The 23,172-nt window shown below is 42.8% G+C and overlaps 1 protein-coding gene across 10 annotated transcripts in view; it reads right to left on the bottom strand.

Moving 5' to 3' along the window:
- Positions 1-23,172, bottom strand: part of Dlgap2 (DLG associated protein 2) — a 653,188-nt gene that overhangs the window by 563,246 nt on the left and 66,770 nt on the right. For 6 of the 10 annotated variants that reach the window (XM_078030713.1, XM_078030712.1, XM_078030711.1 and 3 more), the window contains one exon: positions 11,495-11,593. The exons of 3 other annotated variants lie outside the window; for them this stretch is intronic. In XM_078030713.1, coding sequence (XP_077886839.1) covers positions 11,495-11,509 — 15 coding nt within the window. In that variant the 5' untranslated portion in view covers positions 11,510-11,593. Of the gene's footprint in view, positions 1-11,494; positions 11,594-11,959; positions 13,442-23,172 lie in introns of those variants that run through there. One more of the 10 variants, XM_078030714.1, reaches the window with a different exon arrangement.

Genomic DNA, 23,172 nt, shown 5'->3' with positions numbered 1-23,172 from the left:
CAGGTCCCACCCTGGGCATCTACACAGACATCAACAACAGAGAGAAGTCCCAGAACAAATAAGTTAATTACACACAAAAGAACAAACACACACACAAAAAGAGGTGGAGGAATCCACCTCAATTGATGAGCAAGTCCAAGGGTTCAGAAAACATGAAAAAACAGGCAAACAAATCTCCCCCCAAGTAGAGAGGGAAGATGAGAGGGAAGGGGAAGGGGGATAGCAGGGGATAGGAAAGGTAGCAGAATACAACAGTCACTACTATGGTAAAAATGTGGATGTGTAACCGATGTGATTCTGCAACTTGTATTTGAGGGTAAAAATGGAAGTTCATAACCCACTTGAATCAAATGTATGAAAGATGATATGTCATGAGCTTTGTAACGTTTTGAACAACCAATTAAAAAAAAAAACATTAAAAAATCAAAAAAAAAATCTCCCCCCAAAATCCACAATTCCACAACAAAGGATCCCACTGGTAGTGAAGTGGATAAAAATCTAGAGAAAGATTATGAAGAAAGATTATTAAAATGTTCAATGTACTAAAAGAAGATCTAAGGAAGAAATTAAGAGAGCAATTACAGAAGATGAAAGACCACTTTAATAAAGAAACAGCAACAATGATAAGAAACCAAGCAGAACTCCTAGAAATGAAAGGCACAATCAATCAAATTAAAAACTCACTTGAAGTCATCACTAACAGTTAGATGGTGTGTAGAAAACAGAACTTCACCCTTGAAAATGGAACTCCACACATTAAAGACGGGCTAGAGGATCTTGAGTGCAAAGAAGGCAATAAAGGGAAAAAATTTTAGAACACGCACGACCAGAATCTATAAGAACTCTGGAACAACTTTAAAAGACCAAACCTGAGAATTGTTGATATAAAAAAGAACATAGAGATACCAACAAAAGATGAAGAACATTTTGAATGAGATAGTTATAGAAAACTGTTGCCATATCAGAAATGAGATAGACATCCACGTACAGGATGCTTAAAGGACCCCAAATAGACTCTCTCAATAAGAAGCTCACTAGGACATATCATAATCAAAACATCTGACACAGAAAATAAGGAAAGATTATTAAAAGCCATAAGAGAGAAACAGCAAGTCACAAATTTGAAGCAAACCAAAAAGCCTCATCTCAGACCCTAAAATCAAGGAGGTCCTTGAATGGGAAATTCAAAGCCCTAAAAGAAAACAACTATCAGCTGAGGATACTATACCCAGCAAAACACAATTTCAAATTTGAGAGGGAAATAAAACCTTTCAACAATAAGATTAAATTAAAATTTTCATGAGTACCCAGCCAGCACTACAAAGAATATTTAAAGATGAATAGGAACTGCACGCATAGGAACTAAATAACAATTCCAAAAGCTCACAAACAGAGGAAGTTCAATAGAAGAATAATCCATTAAATAAGAATTAAAACAAGATAAAACATAGCAAAATATCAAAATGGCAGGAAACCACAAACACGTATCCACATATATGCTGAATGTTAATGGTCTCAACTCCCCAATTAAAAACACAAATTAGCAGGATGGATCAAAAAAACAAGATCCAATTATATGCTGGTTTCAAGAGATTCATCTTATAGGCAAAGACATCCACCAGCTGAAGGTAAAAAGATGGCAAAAAAATATTCTAAGCATATGGTCTATTAAAACAAGCAGGAATTGCTATCTCATATCTGACAAAGCAGAGTTCAAGCAAAAATTAATCAGAAGAGACAAAGAAGGCCATTACATACTAGTAAAGGGAGCAATCCAACAAGAAGATGTAATAATAGTAAACATTTATGCCAACAATGTCAATGATCCAATTACATGGAACAAATACTCCATGATATTAAATACCATGTAGACACCAACACAATAAACTGGATGATTTTAACACAGTCTTATCACCAATAGAGAGGTCATCAAAACATAAAATCAATGAAAATAATTTGAACCTAAACAACACTACAAATTAAATGTACCTAATGAACATCTACAGAATATTGTGTCCCAAAAGAGCTAAATTTACAGTTGCACATGGAAGTTTTTCCAAAATAGATCATATTACAGGCCAAAAAGCAAATCTTAGATCATTTGCCTAAAAGCAAATTTTAGCATATACAAAAAAATTGATATAATCACATATATCCTATCAGATCATAATAGGCTAAAGCTAGAAATCAACAGTAGAAAAAATAATTTAAGCCATATAAACACATGGATATGGAACAAGGTTCTCATAAATGGAAGAATGGATCAAAGAATAAATAAAAATAGAAATAAAGAAATTCTTAGAAATTAACAAGAACAAAAATACAACATAAAAATCTCTGGGACAGTATGAAAGCAATTCTAAGAGGAAATTTTATAGCACTGAGTGTCCAATTAAAAAAAATTAGAGAAATTCCAAATAAATAAGCTTATGTTCCACCTCAAGGCCTTAGAAAAAAAAGACTAACAAACTAACCGCAAAACAAGTAGAAGGCAGGAAATAATTAAGATCAGAGCTAAAATCAGTGAAATTGAGAATAAGAAACCAATATACAGGATCATTCCAGGAAAAATTGGTTCTTTGAAAAGATAAATAAGATTGACAAACCTTAGTCAAACTAACCAAAAGAAAGGGTGTGAAGACCTAAACCAACAAGATCAGAGATGAAAAAGAAAAAGAAGACCCTTCTGAAATCCAGAGGATTATTAGAAACTATTATGAAAATTTATACTCAAATAAACTGGAAAGTCTGGAAGATATCAACAAATTTCTAGATGATGTGACTTGCCCAAATTGAATCAGGAAGATTTAGAAAAGCTAAATAGACCAATATCAAGTAATGAAATTGAAACAGCAACTAAAAGCCTTCTAAAAAACACAATCCCAGAAACTGGATGGATACTCAGCTAAGTTCTACCAGAACTTTACAGAAAAACCAACACCAGTCTTTCCACAAAATTAAAAGGGAGGTAACACTCCCAAATACTTTTTATGAATCCAGTATAACCCTGATACCAAGACCAGACAAAGATGCATCAAGGCTCTCTCTTCACCTCGTTGAGAAGCAGCTTTTCAGTTTGAATCCATCCCATTTATTGATTCTTGATTTTATTTCTTGCACTTTAGGAGTCTTGTTAAGGAAGTCAGGGCCTAATCCAACATGATGGAGATTTGGGCCTACTTTTCATTCTATTAGGTGCAGGGTCTCTGGTCAAATTCCTAGGTCCTTGATCCACTTTGAGTTGAGTTTTGCGCATGGTGAGAGACAGAGGTTTAATCTCATTTTGCTGCATGTGGATTTCCAGTTTCCCAGAGCCATTTGTTGAAGAGGCCATCTTTTCTCCAATGTATGTTTTTGGCACCTTTGTCTAGCATGAGATAACTGTATTTATGTGGGTTTGTCTCTGTGTCTTCTATTCTGTACCTTTGAGAGAACTTACATTTTAGGAGCAAATTTTTGCCACATGCATATCAGATAGAGCACTAATCTCTAGGATATATAAAGAACTCAAAAAACTTAACACCAAAAAAACCCCACAAACAACCCAATCAATAAATGGGCTAATAAACTGAATAGACACTTCTCAGAAGGTGATATACAATCAATCAACAAATACATGGAAAAATGTTCAACATCTCTAGCAATTAGAGAAATGCAAATCAAAACTACTCTAAGATTTCATCTCACTCCAGTCAGAATGGCAGCTATTAAGAAAACAAGCAACAGTAAGTGCTGGCAAGGATGTGGGGGAAAAGGTACACTCATACACTGCTGGTGGGACCGCAAATTGGTGCAACCAAAACAGAAAGCAGTATGGAGATTCCTTAGAAAACTTGGAATGGACCCCCCATTTGACCCAGCTATCTGACTCCTCAGTCTAAACCCAAAGGACTTAAAAATAGCATATGACAATGACGCAACCACATCAATGTTTACAGCAGCACAATTCACAATAGCTAAACTATGGATGCCCTTCAATAGATGAATGGATAAAGAAACTGTGGTACAATACACAATGGAATATTATTCAGCATTAAAAGAGAATAATATTATGGCATTTGTAGGTAAATGAATGGAGCTGGAGAATTTCATGCTAAGCAAAATAAGCCAATCCCGAAAAAACAGGGGCTGAATGTTTTCTCTGATAAGTAGATGCTGATCTATAATGGGGGAGAGGATGTGGGATGAGTGGAAGAACTTGGACAGGGCAAAGGAGCAGGGAAGGTGGCAAGGGGGTAGAAAAGATGGTGGAATAAGATGGACATCATTACCTTGGGTACTTGTATGATTACATGAATGGTATGACCCTAATTCACGCACAACCAGAAAAGTGAAAAATTCTGCTTCATTTGTGTACAATGAATTGAAGATCTTTCTATGCTCATGTATAACTGATTAGAACTAATTTTTAAAAATGCAGCAAGGAAAAAAATTACAGCAAGAGCCCTGATGAACATGGATGCAAAAATTCTTAATAAAATATTAGCAAATGGCATTAAAAAAACTTATTTAAAAGATAATACACCACGATCAAGATGGTTTCATTCCAGAGATGCAAGTGAGTTCAACATACACAAATCAATAAGTATAATGCATCACTTAAAACAGAATTAAGGACAAAAATCACATGATCATCTCAACAGATCTGCATCTGTTGAGGTCTTTGATAAAAATCCAATACCCATTCATGTTAAAAACACTGGAGAAGCAAGGTATCAAAGGAACTTACTTCAACATCTTTAAGGCCATTAATGACAAACCCAAAGCTAATATTATACTAAATGGAGAAAAAAGAAGAGTATTTCCTCTAAATTCAGGAATAAGACAAGGCTGTCCACTCTCATCCCTCCTATTCAATATATTTTTCAAAACATTAGTCAGAGTGACCAGGCTAGAAAAAGCAATAAAAGGGATACAAATAGGAAAAAAAAGAAGTCAAACTATCTTTTTTGACAATATGGTCCTATATCTAGAAGACCCAAAAAACTCCACAAGAAAGACTTTTAAAGCTTATAAATGAGTTTAGCAAAGTAGTAGGATACAAGACCAACACCCACAAATCAATAGCTTTCCTATAATCCAACAGTGATTTAGCCTAAGAAGAAATCAGGAAAAACATCCCATTTACAATAACCACAAAAAAAATAAATTCTTAGGAAACAATCTATCCAAAGAGGTAAAAGAGCTCAACAATGAAAACTATAGAACAATGCAGATAGAAATAAAAAAAGATCTTAGAAAGATATTCCATCTTCTTGGATAGGCAAAATCAGTATTGTCAAAATGGCCATACTAGAAAAAGAAACATATATATTCAATGCAATTCCCATCAATATACCAATGACATGCTTCACAGAATTAGAAAAAAAAAATTCTTCTATTCATTTGGAAAAATTAGAGACCCAGAATAGCCAAAGCAATACTAAGAAAGAAAAGCAAACAGAAGGTATCATAATTCCTCATCTGAAATTATACTACAGAGCTATATAACAAAAACAGCATGGTATTGGCATCAAAATAGCCAACCAATGGAATAGAATAGAAGACACAGACAAATCCACAAACCCATAGCCATCTGATATTTGACAAAGGTGCCAAAAATATATCTTGGAGGAAAAAACAGCCTTTTCAACAAATGGTGCTGGGAAAATTGGATAGCTATATGTATAAAAATTAAATTAGACCCTTATCTCCGCACAAAACTCAAATTGAATTGGATCAAAGACTTAGGAATTAGAGTAGATACTTTATAACTGCTAGGAAAAAAGGTAGGGTAAACACTCCATCATGTAAGTGCTGGGACAACTTCGTTAACAAGACCCCCAAAGTGCAATAAATAAAACCAAAAACCAATAAGTGGAATGCCATCAAATCAGAAAGGCTTCAGCACAGCGAAGGAAATGATTCAGAGATTGAAGAGAGAGCCTACAGAATGGGAGAAAATCTTGGCTGGCTATTCCTCTGATAGAGGATTAATATCCAGAATACATAAAGAATTCAAAAAACTAAACACCAAAAAATAATAATAACCCAATCAATAAATGGGCAAAAGAACTCAGCAAAAATTTCTCAAAAGAAGAAACACAAATGGCCAACAAATATTCGGGAAAAAATGTTCAACATCTGTAGCAACCAGGGAAATGCAAATCAAAACTACACTAAGATTGCATCTCACTCCAGTCAAACGGCAATTATCAAGAATATGAACAACAGTAAATGCTGGTGAGGTTGTGGGGAAAGGTCTACTTAAACCACTGGTGGTGGGACTGCAGATTACCATGACCTCTCTGGAAAGCAGTATGGATATTCCTCAGAAAATTAGGGATGGAACCACCACATGACCCAGCTATCCCAGTCGTTGGTATTTCACCAAAAGATCTAAAATTGACATTCTATAGTGATAGTTACCTCAATATTTACAGCAGAACAATTCACAAAAGTTAAATGATGAAATCAACCCAGGTGCCACTAGTAGATGAATGCATTAAAAAATTGTGAGATATACACACACACACACACACACAGATGTATTCATAATATTTGCGTATTATAAATGTTTACAAATGTGTGTGTGTGTGTGTGTGTGTGTGTGTGTGTGTGTGTGTGTGTAAAATGGAGTTTTACTCAGTCACAAAAAATGAATGAAATCATGGTACTTGCCAGTAACTGGATGGAAATGGAGAATATCCTGCTAAGTAAAATTAGCCAAACTCAGAAACTCAAAGGTTGAATGTTTTCTGTCATATGCAGAAGCTGGAGTAAAACAAAGCAAAGGGAGAGGGAAAGACAGGATAGCATAAAGATCCAATCAAATACAAATTAATAGATAAGCAAAAGGAAATCTAGCAGCTTAGAGGATGGGAGGGAGGACAGAAAAGGAAAGTGGGGGATCACAAACAGAGATGCATTTCCATGCATGTAGGAGCTGGTCAGGATGAACCCATTACTATGTTCAACTATAAAGCTCTGATTAAAAATAAACAAATTAAAAAATAAGGAATGAAAGGAAGATAAGCAGAGGAAGCAGCACAGGGAGGAAGGATGGCAGGGAAAGATCCCACGCAGGAATGATTCTGTCAAAAGGAACCCAACTACTATGTATAACTCTAAAGCACTAAAAAAACAAAATAGTTAATCCATTCTGTGATTTCTCTTACTTTAATGAGACTATATCAAAATTTTTTTGCAGTCTGTCCTGCTTATCCAGGCACAACAGAAATGGCAATTCCATGGGAGGGCTGCAGCCATGGTAGTGGAGGGCAGGCTCTGCGGGCAGCCACAGTGTACCTTACACCAAAGGCACGCTCACCGTGGGATAAGTCACTTCATTGCTACCCCCCAACATCCAAATGTGTAATCAATTTAAATGAATCTGCATGCAAACCTGCCACCACTGTGGCCCATGAGTCCCCATGAAGAATCCTCACACCGTACCAAGTTCTGTCCAAGATCATACTCTCTCCTTGCCATTCTTATTTATATTCCAAGAGGCAGCTAAGCATTAGAGGTTAGGTCAGAAAGACAAAGCAAGGATTCTCAACCTTGCCTCTTTATCATTTTGGTCCAGATAACTCCTTGTTTTGGGGCATCCTGGGCACCACAGGCTGTCCGCAGCAACCCTGACCCCTATTCCAGACCAGCAGGAGCTTGCTACTGTCCAAAATGACTCCAGGTTTGACTGGGTGTCCCCAGGGGCAAAACCACTCTTATCAGGAATCAAGGTATCAGAGGAACTAGAGCTAGAGCCTACGGAGAACAGGGAAAAAGTCTTTCCCCAATTCCAAAACACATTCTCCTGGTGAGACAGAAAAACAAACTGGATCTTTCCATGAAAAACTGTAGACAGATTGGAGGGAGGTAGGGAAATGAGGATATCCGTTATCTTCTCTCTCCCTTCTTAAATCCCCACACTAGAGAGATTTATTTAAAAAAAAAGAAAGAAAGAAAGAAAGAAAGAAAGAAAGAAAGAAAGAAAGAAAGAAAGAAAGAAAGAAAGAAAGAAAGAAAGAAAGAAAGTCAATCCCAAACATAGCTGGAAAGCAAGAACACACAATCCTAAAACCAAGTCAGTAAGGTCACCAACAGCTGAAGAGGGTGGGGTCACAGCAGTCACATGGTTCCTGAGCCCCAGAGCAGGCAGGGAGAAGGCCGGGTAGACTCCACCAACAAACCTCAGGGCAGTTTCCAAGCAGCCTCACTACCTCCAAGAATGTTTATGGACGTACACGAAGAAAATCCCAGGGAAATCTAAATGAATTCCTAATGCTGTACTGGAAAAGAACAGTCTATTCAATGCCTTTAGCTGTAACCTTCAAAAGAACAAAAATGAAGAGCAAATTAAAACCAAAATGAGCAGAAGAAAGAAAATAACGAAGACCAGAGGAGACATTAGTGAAGCACAGAATATAAAAATAACAATGAAAACCAGTGAAACCAGAATCTGGCTCATTGAGGGAAAAAGAATCAGTAAAACTAATAAACCTCAGACTGATGAAGAAAGGAAATTAGCAACATGCAGAACAAGAGAGGCGACATCATTACAGACCCCACAAACTAAAAACAACTTCACACCAATTGAGTCCAAAGCTTATGGTTCTCTATGGGGACAGATGAGCTTGCAGGGGACACTTGGCTCTGTATACAGGTGCATGTGGCCTTCACCCTGCAGGCATCCAGTTGTGGGGGCCAGGGACCCTGCTGCACAGCCTGCCAGGCCAGGAAGAGCCCCATGGCCTCCCGTGATGGGAATGGCAGCAGTGTTTGTGCATCCCCCAGAGTACCACCCTCCACAGCCACAGTCCAACAAAGTGCCTTATTCCAACCAGGACAAAGCTGCAGGCTGTGGCAGCCTCAGTTCCAGGGCCCATTCAACAGCACTGGAGCTGTGGAGGGATCCTCTGCAGGAGACCCTGTGGGTCCTTTGGGGTCAGGGGCAGCAGCAGCAGCTCCTCCCTGCAGTGGGGGGTGGGGGGCTGGGAGTTGTCCTAAAAGACTGTTCCCACAGGATGGGGATATGCCCTATACCAGGACTGAGCTGACACGTGGTGCTATTCCTCTGCATCAGGAGTATATGACTCCAGGAAGCATGAGGACCACAGGGTAGCATCTCTCAAGTTCCTGGTCCTTACATGTCTACAGCTGCTGCCTCGGTGTCAGGGCACCCAAGGAGGAATTCCCAGAGGGGCCAGTTGTCAGGGGAGTTGAGGGGACTCCAGTGAATCTAGCTTGGACTGAGTTGGATCCACAGGCAAACAGGAAATAAGTGTGAGCCACCCACACTGTGGAGTCCAGGACTTTCTGCTACTGAAGAGGGTGTGTCTAGAGCTACTTACCAACAGTACCACATCTGTGGGAAAGGCTGGTGGAAGACACAGGTACAGCCACCAGCCTATCATCCACCTCCAGCATAAGGCAGAGACCCAACCAGCAGGGCTGCAGCCAGGGGAGATGGGCAGATGGTGCATAGGCGAGGGTGGGCACCGAACACCAAAGCTCCATCAGCCACCCATAATTCTCTTGGCTGTGTCACCTGTCTTCTCACATATGAAAAGTGAACCAGCATGTGGCAGACTTGCTAAGGCAGCACAGGCTGCATCTGCATCCCTGCTTAGTGTATGGCTGCAGAGTGAAGTGGGCTGCAGGGGAGGAACAGAGTCCATGTGCTAGATGGGTGCCAGCAGCCAGGGAACACCCATCTTGGCACAAAAACAAGTCACTGGACAACCTGAGGGCAAGAGAATGGGGAGGGTGGATGAGCAGACAGCAGTGGACTCCAGCATGTCTCTGCTGTGGCCACCCCACACTTCTGAAGCACCTCCCTACACGTGACAGCTCCCTGTGTAGCCAGTGACCCTACCCAGAACATAAAACATTCTGAACAAGACAAAAGATTTTTCCAACACCCCTGACAGTTAGAACAGGAACAGTCCCCTACTCTCCCAACCCCCACATCCTGCCACCCAACAGCCCTGCGTAGCAGCAAGCACGAAGGAGGGCCCTGCCACCATCACAGGCCTTCTGTCCTGTGGGCCTGCCCTGCAGGGGCTGAGGGGTGGGAATGCTTCACCCGGGCCTGTCAGAAGGCTACACAGTGCCCTCTATCCTTTCTAACAGATGAGCTTAATCGACCCAGAGTTCCAATCAAGAATCCAAATTCCTTGAACAAATATGTAACTGCCCCATGCCAGATGCAGGGTATTTACTGAAGAGCTTGCTTGTCTCTGCTGAATCGAAGAGAAAACAGATACTAAGAGGAGGAAAAAAAAAAAAAAACTGTCTTATATCCCCTCCCCTCCAAAACCCTTCACAAACTCCTGAGGTCCCAGCAAAAGAGCAGCAGCAGTTCCTGCCCAAGTGACCTTGTGCAACAGCAGATCAACACTATCTTCTGAGCCTATCAAATCATTAAGAAAGTTCTAGAACCCTGTACAAGAGCTTCAAGCTGCCATTGAGTGAGACAGAGAGACTGGAGGAAGATCACAGGCAGCCGTGGCTACAAGCATCCCTGTGAAATTTGGACAATTTTTATCAGATCTTTTCTGAAGTAAGAAATAACAACATATTTTGCATAATACCCACTTCCTTTCCACAAGACAAATGAAACACCTCTTTCTAGGAAGCAAAAACAAAACACTGGCACCAGGAGGGGTAAATGCCATAACCTTGCTCTCAAACACTTGCTGCAGCTCTGTGCTCTCAGGAGCACCCAGGACTTGGGTACGCTCAGATGAGCGGGGCCTGCTGGTGCTGCAGCCCCCTGTCCTCCCAGGAGCACCCAGGACTTGGGTACGCTCAGATGAGCGGGGCCTGCTGGTACTGGAGCCCCTGTGTTCCCCGGAGGGCCTCAGGATTTGGATGCTTCCATGGTGGTATCAGGGAAGAGAACGGGGAAAGGTCTGCACAGTGAAGCTTGTATCCTACTCACCATATCTCACCAGGTCTCAGCTCTGTGGGTGCAGATTTCCCCCCCCTGCACCTAACAGTAGAGCCACAGCATCCAGATTCCACGAGACAGCTTTGAAATCACATGAACAGCCAGCCCACCATTAGGAAAGCTCAGCTGTGAGGCTGGGCACTCAGCTCAGTCACATCCTCATCCTGGGTGGGCTCCGCTGGGCACACTTCGCAGCCAGCCTACACCTCAGGTGGACCTCGATCACCATGATGCCTTCATTGCTTCTCAGCTACATACAAAAACAGACGCCACATTTCCAAGTTTACACACGCCTCTATCTGACTGGAGAAGTATCTGCCTACAGCCCTGGATGGCCTCCATGCATGCGTGGCCTGCTCATTAGAGCAGCTGCCTCCTCACATCAACGTTCAGCCCACTGACCCCTCTCCAGCCGCCCATGGGCCCTCTGGCGGCTGAACTGTGGGCGTTGTCCCAGTACCCCCACCTGGGGCAGAGAGCCCCATCACATGAGGAAATGCTTGAGCATGAGCACCCCAAAGAACAAATACAGGGAGCAAGAGCAGCTGGATCACACAGTACCTGAGCCGTCCCCATCGTGCTGGGCTGGGTGCAGCAGAGGGAGTCACCGTTGGAATGGGATGCGCAGTACTACGGCTGAGCCTCGGGTGGCAGGAAAGCCTATGATGAGGATGGATAGAAATGGGGAAAATGTGATAAAAAGGGTCAACAACCTCCCCCATGGAGAAAAAACATGGATTGTACAAAGAACACATGAGACTAAGCAATAGTTAGATCACCTGAGAACAGCAATATAGCAAGAACTAGACAGGCTCAGAGAACCCCGCATAAAAGTAACATCAGGTATTTTTAAGTACAACCTCAGAATTGTGCACTAAGTGCTTATAATATGCATATTATGAAAAGTACTATCTCAATTTTAAAGCGGGGTTTGACACCATGATAAACAGGGTTAGCAACTCCAAAATATTAAATCAGAGAGAAACAGTGAAACCATACTTTAAATCAGGAGTTATAATTCCTTACACAACCAGATGATAAAACAGTGTTTGTGTGCGTAGGCTGGCTCAGCAAAGAAACAGGCCAACTCTGAAAAACAGGAGCCAAGGAATAACGGCTGATTATTTTCTTTCCAGGAAAAAGTTATGGGGAATAGAGTTATAGACCTAGAGTACACTACACCAATTTCAAGAGGTGCTGATGCATATCTTTCAATAATTATCAAATTCTCTGCTTAGATTTTCATTTAAGGCTAATATATGAAATTATTATTACTCCAAAACCTGATTAGATAAAATAGGAACACTGGTTCCATGAGGAGATCAGCAAGTTGACAACAGCATACTGGAGACACACTGCCCCTGCTCCAAGTTCAGCTCCTATGATCACAAACACTCTCCCACACAGACTTCATGTGGCCCTGAAAACCACTACCACCCTGTACCAGTTTTTACAGAAGTTCATGAGTGCTGGGTAGTGTACTGTAGCGTGTAATGTCTTATGAAAGTTGTGTTCTGTCACCAAATTCTTTGAACAAGCATCAGTTGGATGTCAGGTTGCTGAATGCTGAGGAGTCACTTTCAAATGTGCAACCACATTTGAAAGAATGCTAGCTTTTTATCTTAGCAAGCACATTTGTGAAGTAACCATCATAAAGTCCACCACTGGCTTCTTATAACCAGTCAGCCAGTCTGCTGTAGTCTCCCATCTAAATCACAGACTCAAATCCAATGCAGGTGCCCACAGATAAAGCCGCCTACCCTCCAGATCAGACACTCTGCCACAACCCACTTAGTTCACTTGTTGCGTCCACATTTCTCCCATCAGTGTGCACAGAACTACTTAAAGGAATCACCATAGACACTACCAGTCCTGCACTCTTGGGCCCTGGGATGTTTCCAGTTTCCCCAATTTACTTGGCCCAGTGAGGACAGTTTTGCAAGCTCCTCGAGTCTATAGGAATATACTCCTAGAAGCAGAATTATTGAGTCAGAAAATATGCACATTATTAATCTGATCTGCTGCCAAGGTGTCTGTCTCAATTTACACTTGTCACATACTACCAATTTGTGCTTTTGCCTCTGGTGGACAAAGGAAGCTTCCTATTGCTTTTACAGAGTCTGAGGATCTTTTCGTGCACTGAGCAACTGTATTTCTGAGTAAACCGTGCATCTTAGTTTTTTCTTTTCGGGACCCATTTTTCATTACTACCTGGGGTCTCTTCATAGATGCCATAGCTCTCCACCATCCATCAGTGGCAAATGTCTTCAGTTTTCCCCTCATCTGCTAAATGCCTGAAGAGTCCCACAACAATTTAGAAGGGTTTAATGTTTATGTTTAAACCTACCAATGACTTCATTAATAATTTTATAGGTTAAAAAGATCTTACCAATTCTACAATTTAACAACAGTCACTAGTATGGCAATATGTAAAAACGTGGATGTGTAACCGATGTGATTCTGCAATCTGTATACGGGGTAAAAATGGGAGTTCATAACCCACTTGAATCAAATGTATGAAATATGATATGTCAAGAGCTTTGTAATGTTTTGAACAACCAATAATAAAAACAAATTAATTAATTAAGTAAGTAAATAAAAAGCACAGGAGCCTGTAGTATGTGTGAGGAAAGGCTAATGAAACACGCTGCGAAGATAAAGCTGAATGCAAAATGCAAAATGCATGGTGTTCAAAGTATCTTACAAGAGCTCTGAAAACGTTCATATACTTTGACTCAGTAAACCTACTTCAGAGACTCCATCCTGAGAAACTTTTAAGCTCAAAGCTATTCAGTAGTCAAATAGTATGAATAACCTAAATTGAAGATTAATGACTAAATTATGTTCCTTTAATAACTGACTATTATTTAACCATTAAAAATGTTTACCAAAAGTCTTTAATACCATTGGGAAAAGATGATGTCAAAATATCTATAGAAAAAATTACTGTACAAAATTGCCCAAAGTTATCTTATAGATGCTTAAAAAATAAAGTGAATCACGTGAAAAAAGAAACTTGCACCAAAAGGTTGATAATGATTATTGAAGGTTGTGTATGAAACTGTAGATGTTCTGATTTCTTGTTTCCAATTTCCACATATTTGAAGCTTTCTACAACAAATAAATATAACTCTAATAAAGAATAAAAAAAGAATATCATGCTAATTCTTTAAACTTAATATTTTTAAAATGTTGAGTTATGAAATGGAAATTAATTTTTTTTTCCAATGGATAACCAGTTATCCCAGATTTACTGGAATCCAGATTTTCCAAACTTGAAAATGCTTCCCATATAAAGCATTTGTGTACACTAGCAGCACTAGTGTTTCCCAGTAACCCAGCAACCTACAATTCAGAGTCTCTTCAAAACTCTTCCTGGGACAACAGTATGAATTTTATTCTTGTATGTTAACTTTTATCACCCTTTAATCAACTCCCCTTTTTCTGCCTTTATGGTTGCTTCAAATAAGAAAGAATTCTTCTGGGAAGTATTCAGTCAACACATACACACATGTGAACACACATACAGAGACACACATGCACAAATACAAGCATTCATGTACAAAAACAGGCATGCACAAATACTTACATGTAGACATACAGACACATGCACAAATACCTAAACACAAACACATAGATACACATGAATGAACACATGTACAGAGACACAAATACATGCACGCACACATATACTTGTATGCACACACACACACATGGGCACACACATGCTCCCCTCAGTGGACTTCACATGCCTCACCATACCAAGTGCTGTGTGCCTCTTTTCCAAGGATTCCCTCATGGCTTTGTTCCTACAAACCTTATGCATTCCAAGGTATTTTGTGGGGCTTGTCTCTGAGAATGGAACTCATTTCTACATGACTTTAGCACACACAATACACGTAGTGATTTTGCTTTTTTTGTGTTAGGAATGTTCTGGTTTGTATAGTCTCTTTCTCTTCCACTGAAAATAAGTCTTTTGATTTCCAATACCCTACCTCACGTTTTCCCAAAATACTACATGAACTGGAATGATGTGGAGTAACAGTTGTTCTGGCATTTCCCAAGTACTGCACGTTTGTGGCGGAGCTCCTCACTGTATGCTCGTCCATGTCAAAGGTGCTTCCCACAGAGGCTCTGGCCCCAGAACGATATCAGAAGTGGCTGCTGTTCTGCTTCAAGGTCTGCATAACCGTGGGTGTCTGTTCCACCCTGACATGCTCCCTGCACACACTGCCGCAACAGGGACACTACTGTTGAAATGACATTGCACCGATGGAGCAAACCCACAGGCTCATATTTCACATCTGCCTGGATTCAGTTTGCTCATATTTCATTAGGAAACTCATATCTAAATTCTTAAGATGAGCCTTTTTCTGCTATTTTTACCAAGTCTGGGAATCAATCATTAAAAGAGAGTGATGTTCATCCACTCTGGGATGGTTTGGATTAACATAAAACTATCAGCTCCTGCCTTTGAAATATCTGGCCAGTGCCTTTTGTCAAGACACATCTATGATCACTTTTATCCAGTTACTGGTGCATTCAAGTTTTCTACCTTCAGTTTTAAATCAGCTTGTATTGTTTGTATTCATCAAGAAAACCCATCATTTCATCTTGATTTTCAAATATCTTGCAAAAACTCCAACAGATTATTTAAGGTTTTGATAGAATTCTTCTAATTCTTATTCCCTGGGGTTCCTGCAGTCTGAAAGCATTTGCCTGAATATTGGGCATCTGTGTACACCGAAGAACTGAGACAAGTGATTCTAGTTTCCCAGGAACCACATTAGAGGTCCTTGTTTCACAGGAGCACCTACATTTTGAGAAAAAGAGATTCCCTGATATAGGTATAAGCACACAGACAGGCTTTCGGAAGCACTACTACCCTGCATCGACACATTCAGGATGGGAGCTGCCACAGCTGTATTAGTATGCTACTAGTGGGCCTTCAATTCAGTTTTCCCTGAACTCCAAAACTGGACATCATAATTTTAATCTGATTTTTCAATGACTTTTAAAAACTTAGCTTCCTCAAACTTCTGATTGCTAATCTGTCATCCCCTCCTTATCAAAGCTCCTTAGCACACCAAGGCTAGGACCTGTGGTCGATTTAATTCCCTGGTTTCTATCTGATTAGTTTACAACATGCTACTCTAAAATTATAGAGTTAATTGAAGTGTCACGGGCATCTCACTCTCAGCAACATAAATCATTCCACAAACCACCCTCTCTAATGACACAGCATCTTCTCTGCCGTGAACTGTCACACCTGGTTTCTCCACACTGAGTGGGTCACTCTCCTCAACCTCTGAGAGTGGAACACATTTTTACATGAGTTCTTCCCTGTGGGAAGAACCGCTGGCTGGATCGCTGACCCACTGGAGCAGCAGATGTGGTGCAGGATCCCAGAAGGCAGAGACTTCCGTGGACCACGGCCACCAAAGCCAGTCCTCTCCCCTCCTCCTGGGCGTTCAAATGGCATATCCCGGAGGAGCACACACCTTCCTCTGGTGTGAGGCCACATGGAAGGCTGGAGTTTTCACCTACAAGTGGCTTTCAGACGCCAACATCAACTTTTCCCTGGGTCTCCTGGGCACCCACCCTGCAGATTTCAGACTTCTGGCATGTGGGATCACAGTAACCATTTCTTCATTAAAAGTTTCTCAACAGAGATACAGGAATAGATACGCATCCTGCTGGCCCCTGGCCCCCTTCTCCAGAGAATCTTGACTGGTGCAGATTTGGGTAGACATCTGGAAGCCACCACCTTGTGACCCTCAGGAACCCCAGTGCAGTTACATTACGCTAGCTGATAAGTAATGAAAAAATCAACTCTCCTGCTTAACATTAGGCTGTTTACAGGCTCACAGGTCTACTAAGTCCAGAACCCCACGGTCAGTTTATTCTGTGACTCAGTGATCTGCCTGGTTTGTTTCCACCTCCCCCCCTCAGACTGAGGCTTCATCCAAATTTTTATTTCAACTCACAATGGCATAAGGGCTGGCTGGGACTCATATTCCTGAAGAGGAGACCTCTTTCCCAGAGGTACTTCCAGTTTCAAGGCATGGACTAGGTCACATGCCCCACCACAGATCACGCAGACATCTTCCTCCACCTGCAGGGGACATGGTGGCACAGCTGTGGACCATCCATGGAAACTGAGAAGCTGCACCAAACCACGAAGCCTGGGAGGCCACCACAGGGTCTACCAGGTAGTGTCACGTCCACCTACTCTGCAAAGCTCTTCTATTCCACAGATGTTTCAGCCGGAGACCTCCCTCACCGCTGCCTCTGGATGTCAGCTTTGGCAAAGATGACCTCACCTGTTACTTCCAACACAGGGTCCTAGGGGCCTAGGACGCACAGCTACACCACTGATAGGGAAGCACTAGATGGGAACTGGGCTCCGCACACAACCTGGTGGGAAGAACACCACAATAATACAAAGGAATTAAGCCACAAGTCACTAGGAGCTGCTGTTCTTCCTTTTTATAGTTGATTATCCTATTGAAAAATAGCAATAGAACTTAATAAAAGTTAGGAGAACTTGCACTGTGGCATAAGCAAGGATCATAAAAAAACAATTTTCAGGGCAATAAAGTTTCATTTACAGAATATACTTCAAAAAGTGGTGATGGGCTATATGTGAAACCCAATTATCAGAGGATCAGGCATTTACAGCTTCCTATCTGCAATTGTTTCATAATTCTGGTATCGCCATTAGCACAGATGTGTAATGATGTGTACCAGATAAACTTCTCCACATTTTGCTTAATATTTTAACTAATGACTAAAAAGATAATAAATAGCATTTCCATATTAAATGCATTTGAGCAATATTAAATTGGCAAATGTTGTGAAGAATCAGTAAAACTGGAGGAATTAAAAGCCAGAGGAGGCCTGCAAAGATTGGAAATGCAGACAGTCACCAGCCTGCGAGTCCTGGGGTGAGGTGCACGTTCCCAAGAGAAGACTACAAGGGGACCTGACACACACATGGAGCCCTCTTGCAGGTCATGAAAGGTCGCTAAAAAGGGCCTGGAAGTAAATCAAGCTCAAGCCCCAGTTCAATGACAGACTGACCCATGGGGAGGAAGTTTCTGCACAAATTGTCAGCAGCAGTCTCAGTCCCAGGTCCAAGGACCTCACCCAGACCTCATGAGCCACACACCTGGAAAGGCAGATGCACAAACAACCACACCCACAGAGACCGGCAGGCCCGGTGCCGCCGTTATACACAGCACTCCCGCCTCACCTGCAGAATCAGGGGAGAGTGAACAGCCAGTCCTCACACTTCTCTCACTGAGGGAAAAGTTCACTCCATTGCTATTAATTCCAGCCAAGTTGACGCCTATCAACAGCTTTTCACTTATTAAAAAAAGACATTTCAGCTATAATTTTGCTTTTTTACCAATGCCACACTGTCAAGTAACTACTTGAAGCTAGGTAGCAGCGTATAAAAAGGCAAAGCGAGCACCTAAGATGTCACAACTACAAGAAAGAGCACTCAAAAGCTGAGAGGGAGAGAGGGAGGAAAATGGCCAACAGAGAATACACAGAGATGGAGACCGTGTCGGTAATCTACTGCTTGAGCTTCTAATGGGGTAGGGGTGAGGGTGGCAGAGATCTGAATGGATGAATGGAGACAAGAGTCTTCCTTAGCCCTGGCCAGAGAAGAGCAAAGCCCTTAGCAGAGAAGGACACTGCACAGCCCTGCTCCCAGGGGCGCCCAGGCCACCAGAGATCCTCACGAGGGAAGCAAAGCTCAAACAAGAAGCCTGTGGGGGCTCTGCCCTCGGAACAAGCTGGAAGTTCTTTGAGCCAGAACTCCTGAGTCTCCATCTACAGGAGGTGAGCCGAGGTTCTCTGTACACGCCCTGGGATTCGAGGCCTCCACCCCAGGGAAAAACCAGAGTTCACACATCTCAACCACCAGCTGTGTTCCTGTCTTCTCTTCCAGCCCATTCATTCCAGTCTCTGTCATCTTCAATGACAATAGTGTAATATTTATTCTTTATGTACTATCTTCTAACTTGTAGAACCTCTTAACTAAGAAGATTGAGCTATATTTTAAATTGTGACTGAGCAGGAAAGTCTGCTGTTTCTCTCCACAGTCATGGGAAATAAAGCTGTTCAATCAATCGCCCTAAAGAATCAAGCCAGGTACGATTCTATCATGGTGACTGCTACCTGGCATCTGAGAGTTCTAAGGCTCCACCATGCTCAATCATGATTTCTGTGAACTGTGTAAAAAGCAAGTAAGGGAAAGAAGGCAGAGGTCTGACTTGCAGACATGTGCTCCAAAAAGTGTAGCATGAACCTTAGGACACAACTATGCAGCTAAAGTAGTATTACACAAGCCCATGCACCCTGCCTCAGAGCATGGAGGCCTCTTCCTCAGTCGCCCTTTGGGGACTGCCTCCCTCTGCACCCTTGGGAACTGCAGAGATCCTCACTGGGCCTCAATGCAGACTGCCCTCGGGCCCTGGAGACCAGTTCAGTGATGGGTCACTTCTCCTCCAAGAACAGTGGTCAGCATGGCTCTTGCTAGAAGGACTAGAGTGACTGTGCGGGCAGCATGAGCTGCAGCTGCCACAGGTACCACCCTCACCCCGACCCCATTAGAAACCAAGCAGGAGATCACCAGAGAGGCAGCCTCAACATCCTGGAGCAGGAAACAAGATGGAGTCGGAGACCCCAGCCCCAGGACATCATTTGAGCCTCAGGCCCTGCTTCCAACTACAAGACCCTACAAGCCCCCTCTTTGTTGTGAACCACAATGAGTAGAGTGTCTGCCACCAGAACCAAGTGCGTCCTAAAGAATCAAGCCAGGTACAATTCTATCATGGTGACGTTACCAGGCTGAGAGTCCTAAGGCTCCACCATGCCCAGCCTTCAGGGGGTTTCCAAATGGTCTTGGCACACAGAGGACTAGCAGGGAACACTAACAACCAAGCTGAATTCCCTATTGGTCTCATCTTCCCTAGAAGCAAAATTGTAAGTGTTGGTTATGTTCCAGCCTGACTCACATTCGAACAAACTTAGCCTGTGGTCCATAGAACACTAGGCACTACAGCTGTGTAGCACAGCACCGTTCTTCTATAGGCTTCACAGGCCACTTGACGCTCAAAACAGCTAACACTAAGGACATTCCCAAACACAATCCATGGCAAGGGAGCACCACCTGGGCTAGTGTGTGCTAGAGGTCCCCAGAGAAGTGAAAGTCTGGGAGACACACGGTGTAACAGCCACAGCTGTGAGCAGTTCCGGGAAGAGGCCACTTAGGAATGGCCTCCCAGGACGAAAGCCTGCCCTGCCGGAAGAGAAGAAATGTAAGAGCTTGGGGAAGAGCAGGGAGGCCAGAGGAGTTGCCCTTTCTCAAATCCCCGCTGCTTATGGAACCTGCCTTTACTCTTCCTGGCATGATGAAAGAGAGAAAAGCAACTCCCCTTAACACCAACAGCTTGCTTGGGGGAGCAAGCCAGATACAATTCTATCATGGTGACTGTTACCAGCACCTGAGAGTCCTAAGGCTCCACCATACAAACAAAGATGTATGTAAAAAATAAATATAAAAAATTCTCTCTCTCTCTCCTCTCTCTCTCTCTTTAAAAAAAAGAAAGAAAGAAAGAAAGAAAGAAAGAAAAAGGAGGATGAGCTGGTAGAACCAGGGCTCTTTTGGTGGCATAAGCAGAATTGGAATTAAAAAAAAAAAAAAACCTAAGTAAGTTTCAAATATCTTGGGAGAAAAAGAATAATTAACTTTCTCCACATGTTCTCATGCCGTCAAGCCAGTGCTCATTTCATCGAATGAGCACCATTTGGAAATGACAGCACGAACTGTGGTGTGCTACTGTTTCTTCTGCCACCTGGCAAGACCTGGAGACAGAGCAGTAACATTGGGGTCAGCTACTGCCACCAGCAGCTGGGCTTGCCAGGAGAGCCAGCTCACTGGTGACCACGCTGGAGGCTGATCACGGAGTAACTCACGAGAGTCTCAACCCTAGTAAGACGAAGAGGAAGCACAGCCTTTAAAATCTCAGGACTGCTAAACTGAAACAGGCTTCCAGGAACTGCTCCCGACAGGCAGCCCCAGGGTATGATGATCCACGGCCAAATACATCTGGGACACCCCCTTTGGTGGCCACAGACCTGGGCAAGAACCCCTTGCACTCACAGGGGTAACACAGGCGTGTTGTCACCTAGCACACAGGACGCTCGGTCTGGTCCTCTTGCTGTCATTTAAGTTGACGACACATGCCTCATCCTAACCTATAGGAACAAAGCTGAAACTCACGCTGGGCTGAGGCCGAATACCCAGTCTGAAAACCCTGAGTGCCAGCAATGCATGCCTACTGGTGTTAGTTACATGTTAATTTCTAACCAATAGTGCAGCACAAATGAAATGTGCTTACTCCTTATGCTTATAACTTCAGCATAAGTATCGTAAAATCAAGGACCGTGTATTTCTCTAGCTCAGACAGAAAGCAGCCCCATGGCCCGAGCATTTCTTCCAGGGAAGGCTACATATTGAACAGCTGTTAACGCCAGTTGGGTCTCCTGGTTTCCCTTTAATGAAACATACAGTCCTCCAGAGCACCTTCCCCATGGAGCCCGCACCCAACTCCCCGACCCCAGGGGCCGCTGAAATGGGGATGTCTGGGAGATCACTTCACTGTCAATTGGCAACACTGCACGGCATGAGAGACTTTTGTTAAATATGCAATTCTCAGCTGCACTTGTCACAAAAAAAGTAACCACGTGAGATGACGAATGTGAGTGTGCTTCTCTATAGTAACCATTTCCCTCTGTTCCCATAACATAATGTAAACGTCAATGTACAAAATCAAATGTGTTCAGAAAATTAAATACTGGATAAAAGACTATATAGACGGCAGTTAACAGAAGTGAATCAGGGCTGGGGAGTAGTTTCATGGTAGAGCATATACTGGGACCGAGTTCAATCTCCAGCTCCACACACACCACGAAAAATGAGATTATATTAAATTAATCAGACAAAGGATTTACATACAAGGGAAAAAACCATGAGTACAAACAACAGAATAAGAAAAATATAGTAATTCTAGGAAGAAAGGCAGAGGTCATATATGAGAGCTCCAGGCTGGGAGAAGAGAAATGGCAGGCTGACAAGAAAGAGGGGGCATCGAAACAGCTCTGGGATGACTACCCAGGGCACATCCCCAGTGTGAGCCCCTGTCAGGAACAGCAAGTGCTGGGCAAAAGCCAGAAGAGAAAAGAAGACCACTTTGGCTCAGGACAGCAGACTGAGCTCAGTGCACTGGGACCCTGGAAGGCTTCTTGACGTTGAGGTCAGACCAGAGCCACACAATGGAGGTCCCCTGAGGCCTTGCACAGGACAGAACACGGTCACTGTCAGCAAGGCAGTGAATGAAAGCCTGATCCAGGTAGATCAATAAGGAAAATGGGCAGGTTTAGAAGTCAATGCACAGAGGGAGGGCTGGGCCAAGGAACCGAGCAGATCTGGGGGGTTCTGGTCCATGTGACATCAGAGAGTGCAGATGCCAGCACTTGCCATACTCCTTCCTGTTATCGAAATCATGATGAGGGACAAAGGCCAGGCCAAGCCCAACCCAGCCATTACAGGCAGAGCACCTGCACCCCACTCGTGCATAGTAACACAGCTCAGAACACACACCTCCAGCCTTGACAGGATACAGGAGGGTGAATGCAAGCCACACACTCATACTGCGAGCATGGAGCTAGAAACCAGAGATCCAAAGGTCAGGGGATGTCCACAGGCCACCAAAGCCATGCTTCACTCTGACTGCCCTGCCCAAAAGCCTTCTGGGAGCTCCTCTCACCTCCACATTCTCTCCAGCCTCCCCCTGCCTCCTCTCACCTTACTTACACCCCACCAAATACTAAAAGCCCAATAATGCCCACCTTCTCTGTTATCACTCTAACTCCTCAGCCCCACACATTTCTCTTTGTTCTGGACTACATGTGTTAAGTGACAGCACATCCAGACATAATAAACCAGAAGGCTGCACACCCAGATGCAGCACACTGAGATGATGCAGCACACCTGGACAGTACAGAACACCCAGACAATGCAGCACACCCGGATAGTGCTGCACATCTGAAAAACACAGCATACCTGGACAATGCATCACACCTGGACAACGCAGCATACCTGGACAACACAGCATAACAGACAATGCAACACATCTGAATAATGCAGCACACCTGGATAATGC

Source organism: Ictidomys tridecemlineatus, chromosome 14, assembly GCF_052094955.1.
Source record: "Ictidomys tridecemlineatus isolate mIctTri1 chromosome 14, mIctTri1.hap1, whole genome shotgun sequence".
Taxonomy (NCBI): domain Eukaryota; kingdom Metazoa; phylum Chordata; class Mammalia; order Rodentia; family Sciuridae; genus Ictidomys; species Ictidomys tridecemlineatus.
This window is presented reverse-complemented; position numbering and strand designations above follow the sequence as displayed.